A 12,124-nucleotide genomic window follows, 5' to 3' on the forward strand; every position below is an offset into this window, starting at 1 on the left:
GGTTCAGTGGAACAGATGGAATGCAGGCAAGATGTACTAAGGAAGCCCCAGCGGGAAACTGGAGCCGATTGTGCTGCACCACTGCTTTCCCTCCCAAGCAGGAGGCATTTGCTGCCATGTGCCTCTGTTTTCTGTTAGCCAATGATCATGTGTGCCTGCTTGCAAGTAAATAGGAAGGATGAAATCTAAATGAAGAGGAGAAAGTTCTTATACAATTTCTTTAACTATTATACTGCCTGAGCTGTGGTCATTATCAAAAACTTGAGTATTGTACCCCATGTGCATGATGATCTATACATTTTGTATCTTCCCTGCATTTTTAAGTCCTTTTAGCTGTGTGTGTGTGTGTGTGAGAGAGAGAGAGACAGAGAGATAGAGAGAGAGAGAGAGATTTGATTGGGCTGGAAAGAGCAGAATCAACAGTTTGGGGTTTTTTACTTAAATTTATCCTAAAGTGATGCTCACCAGCTCTCTTAATTCTACTGCACAACTTAGTTAATATACTTTTATCTATTCTCTAATCCCTACAAGAAGTAGTGCAAACTCTTCTTAGTTTTTCTAGCTCCTGTGTTGCCCAGCATGGGACTCCATATCTAATAAGCACACTGCCAGTGTTGGTATGTCTGTGTGACCGTGAACTTGTTTCTGTCCCCAGGAGCGGGGTGCCCTGAGCTTTGAGCGGCGCTACCACGTCACTGACCCCTTCATCCGACGGCTGGGTCTGGAAGCAGAGCTGCAGGTAGGAAATCAGCTGCTCTCCTCTCTGCCTGGCCTCATTCTAGATACAAACAAGTGTTTCTCTGAAGGTCATACCTGGAGGTTATCTCACACTTTATTAGACAACTAAGTCTGAATCGAGCAGTGATTGACATCGTCACAAAAAATTATTGAGTGTATTACTTTTTTTGTGCTTGGAAAAGGTTTGAATTGGCTCACTAATGATTCTTACCTGTGTACAGGATTTAACAGTCACAGAGTAAGAGTGTTTTCTTATATGTAACATGCACACAGACACACTGTGTATGCATATATATACACTTTGTCACTTTAGCTTCAGAGCAATGCTGTGGGGAATGTGCACAGGAAATTTTTTTGTTTGCTTTTTGTATTTATTTATTTATTTATTTATTTATTTATTTATTTATTTATTTTAAACAAAGAAACAAAAAGAGCAGGTTTAGGAAGGCTAAGCAGCTTGTCCCTTGTCTGGGCTTTTCTTGTTCAGTCCATGGAAGAGTCAGAGCTTGGGTGCAGAAGGCCGGTTTTGTCACTGTGTCTGACCTAGACATAGACACTCCACAGTGTTGCAAGATCATGGCTTGGGTTAGACTTTTAGCTGATTTATGCAATGTAGTGTCCCATGAAGGTTGAGTGAAAATTTTTTTCTTTAGGTTAGTATTTACAAATCATCAATCTTAGGAAAGACTAGAAAGGGACGCAGTGCATTGGCTTAATTGGCTAATCCTTCCGCTTCGAGTACTAGGATCCCATATGGGCACCAGTGTGTGTCCTGGATGCTCCGCTTCCCATCCACCTCCCTGCCTGTGGCCTGGGAAAGCTGTAGAGGATGGTCCAAGGCCTTGGGATCCTGCACCAATGTGGGAGACCCAGAAGCTCCTGCTTCTGGCTTCAGATTGACTCAGCGTTGTCTGTTGCAACCATTTGGGAGTAAACCAAATGGATGGAAGAAATTTCTATCTTTCCTTTGCTTCTTTTTTTTTTTTTTTTTTTTAAGATTTACTTATTTTTATTGGAAACTCGAATTATGAAGAGAAGGAGAGACAGAAAAATCCTCCAGTCTCTGTTCACTCCCCAAGTGGCTGCAACAGAGCTGAGCCAATCGAAATCAGAAGCTTTTTCCAGTCTCCCATGCAGGTGCAGGGTCCCAAGGCTTTGGGCCATGCTCGACTGCCTTCCCAACCAGAAGTAGGGAGCTGGATAGGAAGTGGAGCAGCTGGGACATGAACCACCACGCATGGGCTCCTGGTGGCCCCATGTATATTTTAAGACACAATCAAGTAGTCATGAGAACATTCACTAAATTTTTTTTCTGATTATAAATGTGGAAAATATTGTTAATAGAATACTACTTCATGTACTGTGAAACAGAATTATAGTTAAGAGACAGGCACTGGGGGCGAGTGTCCTGATTCTTTGTTTCTGATCGAGCTTCTTGATGGGGTGTCTGGGAAGAAGATGGCCCAAATTATTGGGCTCTGCCACCAGTCAACCAATCTCTTAAAAATGTTCCTATTCCAACTAACAGTCCTTAGTGAAGCTGAGTTTCTCTCATTTCATTCAACCTACTAGATTAAATACAAAACATGTGAGAATTTACTAATCATTCATTAGCTAGACGTTAAAGAAGTTTGCACAAATGGAGAACAGGGGTTAGTATTGTAGGACAATGAATTCAGCCACCACTCACTACACTGACAGCCAATATCACAGTGTAGGTTTGAGTCTTGCTACTCTGCTTCTGTGTAGCTTCCTACTAATGCACATACTAAGGCAGCAGAATGATAGCCCAAGTAGTGAAGTGCTGCCACCTACCTGGGAGACCTAGCTGGGGTTCTGACTTCTGGGTTCAACTTGACTCTGCATTGGCTGTTGCAACCATTTGGAAAATCTGAACCAGTATATGGAAGAACCTCTCATCTTTCCTGCCGCCCACCCTACCTCTCATGCCTCCCTCCCTGCCTCCTTTTCTCTCTGTTACTATGCTGTCCTGCACAATGGACTTCCTGCATGGAGCTGATAATAACACAAGTGGATTCTGACTGATGGTCAAAGCCAAAGTTTATTGGGGCATCAGACTTTATACACTAAGGGTTATGTAGGATAAGGGTGGAGGTATTGAGCTTATCAATAAAACCCATCAACTGTTTATATACTTTTGTTCGGAACTCCTTTTGTCTTGTATATTCTACCAAGTGTTCATACACATGCTGTCCTCTGAATTATTCTCATACAAATGATATCCAATCATGTATACAAAAGGTATCCATTAGCTTGTTCATTTGTGCTTGCTGACCTTCTAGGGTCACAATGTCCTCCTATACTATGCCTTTTAAATTAACAATTTTTTTAAAAATCACACTTTTCATTAAATTATTTTGTCTTAAAATGTAAGTGGTTGGGACTGACATTGGTGTAGTGGGTAAAACCACCACCTGCAAACCAGCATCCCATTTGGGTGCTGGTTCAAGTTCCAGCTATTCCACTTCTGATCTAGCTGTTCCTGTACCCATGTGGTAGACCTGGAAGAAGCTCCTGTCTCCTGTTTTTGGACCAAGAGTGAACCAATGAATAGAAGATTTCTGTCTCCCTATAACTTTGATTTTTTAGATGAATAAATTTAATCTTTAAAAAAACCAAAAGTTAAAAAGGTAGTTACAGGTATTTATTCTAGGAGTTAATACACTGGCAAGAGGCCCATACCCCAGCTCAGAACACCTGGGTTTGATACCCAGCTTTGAATTCTTCCTAAAGCAGACACTGACAGAGAGTGGTGATGGCTGAAGTAGCTGGTTGCTGCCACCTATGTGGGAGGTGTAGATTGAGTTCCCAGCTCCTAGATTCAGCCTTGACGTGTCTTGGCTGTTGCAGGCATTTGGGGAGTGACGAAGTAGATGGGACCTCCTTTTTCCTGACTCTCAGATGTATGTTTTCTAAGATTTTTTGTCAATTAATAAATCTGTGTCTAATTGCTAATTATTTCATGGATTCAGAATGTTGTGTGAATGTACCTTAATTTGCGTAAACTGTTATCAATGGACAATAGTTTGCATCTGGTCTGTTATCTATATGAGGCTATTCTTTGTGTTACACTGGTGTATATCTGTAAGATAAGTTCGTGTAGTGGAATTAGTAGGTCTCAGAATGCGTACATTTTTTTATTTTCATTAATATTGCCAAGATTTCCAGTCATGGAGTTTTTGCCAATTCACCCTCATGTCATACTCCTTCACTCTTTTTTTTTTTTTTAAAGATTTTATTATTATTGGAAAGCCGGATATACAGAGAGAAGGAGAGACAGAGAGGAAGATCTTCCATCTGATGTTTCACTCCCCAAGTGAGCCGCAACGGACCGATCCAGTGCCAGGAACCTGGAACCTCTTCCGGGTCTCCCACATGGGTACAGGGTCCCAAAGCTTTGGGCCATCCTCGACTGCTTTCCCAGGCCACAAGGAAGGAGCTGGATGGGAAGTGGAGCTGCCGGGATTAGAACCGGCGCCCATATGGGATCCCGGGGTGTTCAAGGTGAGGACTTTAGCTGCTAGGCCACGCCACCGGGCCCCATACTCCTTCACTCTTAAACACTCAGTATTTGTCCCATCGTTATTCTGAGAAATTTCACTGATGAATGCAACCTGTTAAAGCACAAAGACTTCACCTCTAGCCCATGTCTTGGCTACATCTGAAGGATGGATGAGAAGAACTGACGTGCTTGAGGGAGGTGGCGAGAGAAAGTGCTCCAGGTCACAGCAGTGCGATGCAGGAGACGGTAGAGAGGACCATTTCAGAGGACAAATAGAATCCACCTGGAGGAGAGATGACAGAGGAGGCTGAGGCTGGTGAGGGTGAGAGGGATATTGAAAATGAAACATGGGGTACAACTTGAAGGACACTGAAGCACTATTGAAGGGTCTTTGGAACAGCATAATTCAAGTTAGGTTTTAAAAAAATTCTTCTTGGCTTGGGCCAGACATGGTAGCCTGCTGACTAGAGTCCTTGCCATGCATGCACCGGGATTCCTCTTGGATGCCAGTTCATGTCCCAGCTGCTCCACTTCCCATCCAGCTCCCTGCTTGTGGCCTGGGAAAGCAGTTGAGGACGGCCCAAAGCCTTGGAATCCTGCACCCACATGGAAGATCTGGAGGAAGTTCCTGGCTCCTGGCTTCTGATTCACTCACTTCCGGCTACTGTGGCCACTTGGGAAGTGAACCAGCAGATGGAGGCTCTTCTCTCTGTCTCTCCTTCTCTGTAAATTTGCCTTTTCAATACAAATAGATAAATCTTTAGTAAAAAAAAAATTTATCTTAGTATAATAATAATAGATTATGGGACCGAAGCCAGCCAGAACCACGTAAGCAGTTATGGCCGTGATGAGGAAGAAGTGATGAAGGACCTAATGAACTGAAATAGTGATGATTTGGATGGAACAAAATCAAAAACTTTGAGAGACACTTAAGAAGTAGAATTATTAGAATTTTTGGTGATTACATGTGGAAAGATAGGATAAAAGAGGAATAGAGAACAGGTTTGCAGCTTAAGTGCCAGGATAGATGGTAATATCAATTGCTGAGTTAGGGAGCGCTGGGGAAGTAAATTTAAGGGTGAAGGACTATATGTTTAGTGATAGATATTTTGGAGTTGCAGAAGTGGGTTGTCCAATTTGTGCTTTCTAGACGCAGTTGGGGCTTTTGGATTTGAGTTTGAGAGGGTTGTATACTAGAGGTGCTGATTCAGGTGTATTCACATACGCTGGAGCCTTATAGTACGCTGTGATTACCCTGGGGAGTATGTAGCATGACAAGAAAGTACCTGCATTTTAATTTTATTCTTCAAACAGAAGTATAGGATGGTTAAGCAGCGATGAAATTGGTCACTTCCAGGGCTAGAGAGGTTAAGGATTATGGATAAAGAAGAAGGCGTAACCCTGCTCCGGGCTTTTGTGAGTTTCGCTTTAAGCCAGGAAGGGGGATGTCAACTGACAGCATTTTTTTTTCAAGATTTATTTATTTTTTATTAGAAAGTCAGATATACAGAGAAGAGGACAGAGTGGAAGATCTTCTGTCCACTGCTCAGGATCACATTTTTATGTCTTGTCCGCCTTTGTCCACTGACAGGGTCCACAAGCAGTGGTCTCAGGAATTAAGAATTCTATCATTCCCCATTGAAAGGAAACAGCAGTCATCAGAGAACTAAGTGATTCTAGGGCTGGGCCGGGTAGAGGACATGATGGGTGTGTAACATCTTGTGCCAGGAAAAAGAAAACCATGAAGAATTATAGAGACTTAGGAAAAGGGCTTAGGAGCTAGGCTGACGGGTGTGTGGCTGGCCAAATCTAGGATATTAAAGCCTTAGGATGAATGATGACAGTCATACATTGAAGGCCCCTGGACAAAAAATATGAGTCTGCACTGAGTAAGATGTACACTCTGTTTTCATAGAATGCCAGCCACTAAATAAAGAAATGATAGAATTATAAAATCAAGACTTTGCCACCATCATACCAATAAATGACTCAGGATAGGAAAATCAGTGGGTGATTGACGACAGGGTATTTGCACATGATAGTGAAGGTACCACCTGAACCAAGACAGACATCAGCTGCTGCCTGACACTGTGCAGTAAGGACACACAGTCACTAGGTGGTAATTGTGTCAGAACACACTGCCTGAATCTGATCATGAGGAACTGATGAGCCAAACCCAAACTGAGAGACGTTTCTCTAGCATGGCTAATATATTCTTCAGAACTGTCAATGTCAAAAAGGCAGGATGAAGAACTGTTCCAGATTAAAAGAATTGAAAGAAAAAAAATGACAGCTAAATGCAGTATGTGGTTGTAGATTGGATCCTGGATCAGAAAAATTAAAAGGACACTATCGGAAGTGTTGGTGAACATAAAAAATGTGAATATAGATTAGATATTGATTCTGTCAGTGGTGAACTACCCCCCCCCCCTTTTTTTTTTTTGACAAATATGTTGTGGTTAAATAAAATAATAAAGAAACTAAGGTATAAAGGTTCTTAAAGTCTAATGCTTTCAAGTTTGTGGGTGGAGAAAGAAGGAAGAAGTAAAAAAAAAAACAGGTATGGCAATAAATTAGATGAAATATATATTATTCCCGCAACATTTTACATACTTGAATTTGTTTAAAAATAGAGAGCAGCAGGGCCCGGCGCAGTAGCACAGCAGCTGAAGTCCTCACCTGCATGTGCCAGGATCCCATATGGGTGCCAGTTCCAACCCTGGTGGCCCCGCTTCCCATCCAGCTCTCTGCTTGTAGCCTAGGAAAGCAGTCGAGGACAGCCCAAAGCATTGGGACCCTACACCTGCGTGGAGGACCTGGAGGAAGCTTCTGGCTCCTGGCTTCAGATTGGCTTAGCTCTGGCCGTTGTGGCCTCTTGGGGAATGAATCAGCGGACAGGAAATCTTCCTCTCTGTCTCTGTATGTCTGACTTTCCAATAACAATGAATGAATCTTTTTTTATAAAATGGAGCATTAAGAAAAGAGAAAGCGGACCTAGCGGCATGGCCTATTGGTGCCTCGAACACACCTGGATCCCATATGGGCTCCAGTTCCAATCCCAACAGCTCCACTTCCCACCCAACTCCCTGTTTGTGGCCTGGGAAAGCAGTTGAGGATGGCCTAGAGCACTGGGACCCTGCACCCGTGTGGGAGACCCAAAAGAAGTTCCTGGTTCCTGGCTTCAGATCGGTACAGTACTGGCCATTGTGGTCACTTGGGGAGTGAATCATCGGACGGAAGATCTTCCTCTGCTGCTTTCTATAATGTTATGACCTTCAGTTGAGTCCCAGCAGCGCTACTACAGGACTAGGAAACAGGAACCAATGCCCCTGGGAAAGCAGTGGAGGATGGGAGGCCCAAACGCAGTTCTGAGCTCCTTGCTTTAGCCAAGCCACTTGGGAAGCGGACCAGTGGGCTGACTCATTCTCCCTTTCTCTGTCACTGTGACTTTCAAAAGATTTTTTTAAAGATTTTACTTTTATTGGAAAAGCACATTTATAGAGAGACAGAAAGATCCTCCACCCACTGGTTCACCCCCCAAATGACTGAAATGGGCAGAGCTGAACCAATCCAAATCCAGGAGCCAGGAGCTTCTTTTGTATCTCCCACATGGGTGCAGAATCCCAAGGCTTTAGGCCATTCTCTACATGCAGGGAGCTGGATGGGAACTGGAGCTGGAATAGCCAGAAAACTAACTGGCACCCAAATGGGAATCTGGCAAGGATTTAGCCACTAGGCTACCACACCAGGCCCTCTTACTAGTTTTCTTAACATTAGCCTTAAAACAGTTTGGAAAGCTGCACAGTCATCCCTCAGTATTTGGGGAGAGAGGAATAGGTTTCAGGACCCCCTACAGACCAAAAGAATATTTAAATGGCATAGTATTTGCATGTACACATCTCTAAACCATCTGTAGAATATCTAATACATTGTAAACAATGTTAAGATAGTTGCTGTAGTTTGGTCAGCTAATGTGGAAGCTGCAGTACAGACTGAGCCATCATAGTCCTAACTACATTTGCAGTCCAGTTGATTAAAGCCATGGGCAGAATCCATGGATATAAAGGGCCAACTGTATATCTGGCTGTATTTTCATTCTTATGTAATTTGAGCATAAAATTAAGGAAGGTATTTATGGAAGCAAGCTCATGTCAAACTAGGTTGATTTTCCTTTTTGAATTGAGGTGGTAGGCCAGAGAAGTTCCATAGACGTAATGTAACATAACGTGATCCAAACAGACATGGCAGAGGTTTTGTGTTTTTAATGTGCATCCTGAGGAACAGCTGGTGACAGTTCAAGTGCCTGGCTCCCTACCTCTGAGGTGTGAGATCTGGGTTGCGGTCTAGCTGTGAGCTTTCTCCTGGCCCAAGCATATGAAGACTGTTAGAAGCATGTGAGGAATGAACCAGCAACTGAGTGCTGTCTCTGTTTGTGTGTCTTTTTCTTTTTCTGTCTCTCTGCCCTCTAAAATAAATAGATAAAATACTGAAATAAATTAGAGGTCAGCAAATTACAGTCTGTGGGCTAAAGCCAGACTTCTGCCTGTTTGCTTGTTGTTTATTTAAGTGTACAAGCCAGTGGTTTATTTAATGAAGTTATTTATTTTTAAAGGCAGAGTTGTTTGTTTGGAAAGGCAGGGTGACACATAGAGAGGGGAAGACTGAGAGAGAACCATCTGCTGGTCCATTATTCAAATGCCCACAAGAGTCAGGAGCGCAGCAGGTCAAAGCCAAGAGCCCAGAACTCCGGCAAGATCTCCCACGTGAATGTGATGACTCCAAGTGCCTGAGTCATCATCTCTTGCCTCCTAGGAAGTGTTTGCAGGAGTAGAATAGCTGGGACTCAGATCAGCTCTCCAAAATAGGAGATATGTAAATAGGCACCCCAAGCAGTAGTTTGACCTACCATGCCTGCCCCATAAGTTTTTAAGGAATTTTTTTCATTTGTTTCTGTGGAGTTTTGTGAGCTTATATTTTGTTGTGGTTTTTTTTCGTTTTTGTTTTTTTTTTTTTTTTTTTTTTTTGGTTTTTTTTTTTTTTTTTGGCTGTTGAATATCTTAGCACTCTTTTCAGAACTTAGTTGACCCTAGGTGTATGGATTTATTGATGGACTCAACTCTAGTCTGTGGATCTAGATGCGTGTGCTTACACCAGTACATCATTGCCATTGCTGCAGTATTGTACTGTTATAAAATTGGGACATATAACTTATCCAATTTTGTTCTTTTTCAAGATTGTTTTGGCTATTCTAGGTTCTTTGCATTTCCATATGAGTTTCAAGTCTATTGCCACCTGTTTTTATAAATAAACTTGTATTGGAACACAGCTACACTCATTCATTTATGTATTGTCTATGTCTGCTTTGGAGATCCAGCAAAAGAACTGAGTAGTTCAGACAGACCATATGGCCTGCAAAACCTAAAATATCTACTCTCTGGCCCTTCATGCCTTCAAACACCAGAGGGCCCACGTAGGAGCAACTCATTAATATAGGCATATATTCAGAAAATACTGATGCCTTTTATATGCCAGGAATTTTCCTATACCCTGAGATGAACACAATAGTGGCTAAGATAAACAAGCTGCTGGCTTCATGCCTTAGATTCTGGTGCAGTCCCCTTTGTCGCTGCTGTCTAGCTACATTGCCGTCCTGTTGTTACAGCCGACTAAGCCTGTGGCTCCCTGTATACTGGACCTCTGTGGGCCAGGAATGCGTTTCCTTCAAGCGTTTGTGTGATTTGCTCTTTCACCTAAGATATCACCTATGAGATCCCTAAGGTTTTCCCCTGTCACCAGGTCTAAAGTGTATCCCACTGCCGCCTTCTGGATTCTTCTTAGCAGTAATTGTCTGAATTTAACCTTAATCCCATTCCACTAGCGCTCTCTATTTTGTTTGCAACAGCAGCTTTTGAATATACAAGAATTCTAGCATATACAGGTGCTCAAGTAACAGTTAAAATGATGAAGTGGATAAAGACAGCCTGGAGGAACAGACAACAGATAAAAATTCAGATCAGGAAACTTCCTAATCGAACCATGATTATTGCCTTTTCCCACTATACTTATGAGCACTTAGATTTTTTAGCTCAAATATGTGGAAAATGAAGTTTATTTCATTAGACAGAAAAAGAAAAAAGAAAAGACTCTTCTATGGGCCCAACATCGTGGCACAGCAAATTAAGCTGCTACTTGCAGCACCAACATCTCGGAGTGCCAGTGAGTCCCACCTGCTTTCCTTTCTGATCCAGCTCCCTGTTAATGCACCTGGGAAAGCAGAAGATGGCCGAGTGCTTGGGGCCCTGCCGCCCATGTGAGAGGATATGCTGGAGTTCCCAGCCCCCAACTTCAGCCTGGCCTAAACCTAGATGTTGGCAACCATTTGTGGAGTAAGTGCGTGGACGATCTCCTCTCTTTCTCTTTTTCTCTTCTCTCTCTCTTCTCTTTTTCTCTCTACGATGCTCTGCCTTTCAAATAGCTCCTGGCTATTGTTTTCGATCACATTCAATGCTGTGAAGAAGGATCCGGGCATCTTCCATCCCATGTGGGAGATCCAAAAGGGAGTCCGATGACCACAGAGTTCTTGGCCTGCAAGGGCAGTCCAGTTCCCCATGGTCTCCTTGGCAATTGGTGCCCATACTGATAGTCCTTGGTGAGGATCCGGGAGTCTCCAGGGTTGGGATGCAAGCCTCCTCCTGTCCACCTGCTCCACTCTGGGGTCCACCCACCGCTCTGTGCATATGACCTCATGTTATAAACAACCTCATGGATTTATCAAGGGTAATTAGGACAGGGCCTGACCTAATTCAGCTGTTGTTATAACCATTACTCTTCTAAATGTTTTATAGCTTTTTACCTACATCTTGGTTGCCCACACCCATTCACACACTTTTTTTTTTTAAGTTAGTAGTACTTGACCATTATCTACTTCCTATCCTTTCTGATTGACATTTTTGAGGAAATGTCAATGTACAGCTCTGTCATGTTCCTTTTTTTATTTTTAAGGTCTGTTTTGTCTTTATCTGAAAAGCAGAGTTACAAAGAACAGAGAAAGATCTTCCATCTACTGGTTGAATCCCAAATGGCTGCAACAGCCAGAACTGAGCCTATATGAAGCTAGAAGCCAGGCACCTTCTTCCAGGTCTCGAACATGGGTACATGGACCCAGGGACTTGAGCCATTCTCTGCTACTTTCCTGGTCCACAAACAGGGAGTTGAATTGGAAGTGGAGTTTCTGGGACTCCAATCAGTGACCATGTAGAATGCCAGCATTGGAGGCTATGCCACAGCACTGGCCTCTTGTCATACTGCTGCTTCTTCCTTTTTTTTTTTTTTTATAAAGATTTATTTATTTTCATTACAAAGTCAGGTATACGGAGAGGAGAGACAGAGAGGAAGATCTCCCGTCCGCTGATTCACTCCCCAAGTGACTGCAATGACCAGAACTGCACCGATCCAAAGCCAGGAGCTTCTTCTCAGTCTCCCACGCGGGTACAGGCTTTGAGCCGTCCTCAACTGCTTTCCCAGGCCACAAGCAGGGAGCTGGATGGGAAGCAGGGCATCTAAGATTAGAACCCACATCCACATGGGATCCTGGCATGTGCTCGGCAAGGAGCCCCTTTTTGTTTGTTTAAGGCGGAGGAACTAGGGAGAGATGTTCTATGTTAATTCACTCTCAAAAATTAAAAAACAAATGTAAAAATCCTGCAAAGATAGGTCAGACTGAAGCTAAGAGCCCAAGTACTTAATCCACCTTGCTACATGGGTGGCTAGGACTCAAATGCTTTGGACTGTCACCTGCTGTCCTCCCAGGGTATGCATTGGCAGGAACCTGGGATCAGAAGTGGGGCCAATATTCAAATTCAT

General features: G+C 43.1%; 1 protein-coding gene across 2 annotated transcripts in view; it reads left to right on the top strand.

The window, feature by feature from the left end:
* Nucleotides 1-12,124, top strand: part of WDTC1 (WD and tetratricopeptide repeats 1) — a 55,354-nt gene that overhangs the window by 20,456 nt on the left and 22,774 nt on the right. For both annotated transcript variants that reach the window (XM_058677368.1, XM_004592201.2), the window contains exon 3: nucleotides 656-739. In XM_058677368.1, coding sequence (XP_058533351.1) covers nucleotides 656-739 — 84 coding nt within the window. The remainder of the gene's footprint in view (nucleotides 1-655; nucleotides 740-12,124) is intronic.

This window comes from Ochotona princeps, chromosome 2 (genome assembly GCF_030435755.1).
Source record: "Ochotona princeps isolate mOchPri1 chromosome 2, mOchPri1.hap1, whole genome shotgun sequence".
Taxonomy (NCBI): domain Eukaryota; kingdom Metazoa; phylum Chordata; class Mammalia; order Lagomorpha; family Ochotonidae; genus Ochotona; species Ochotona princeps.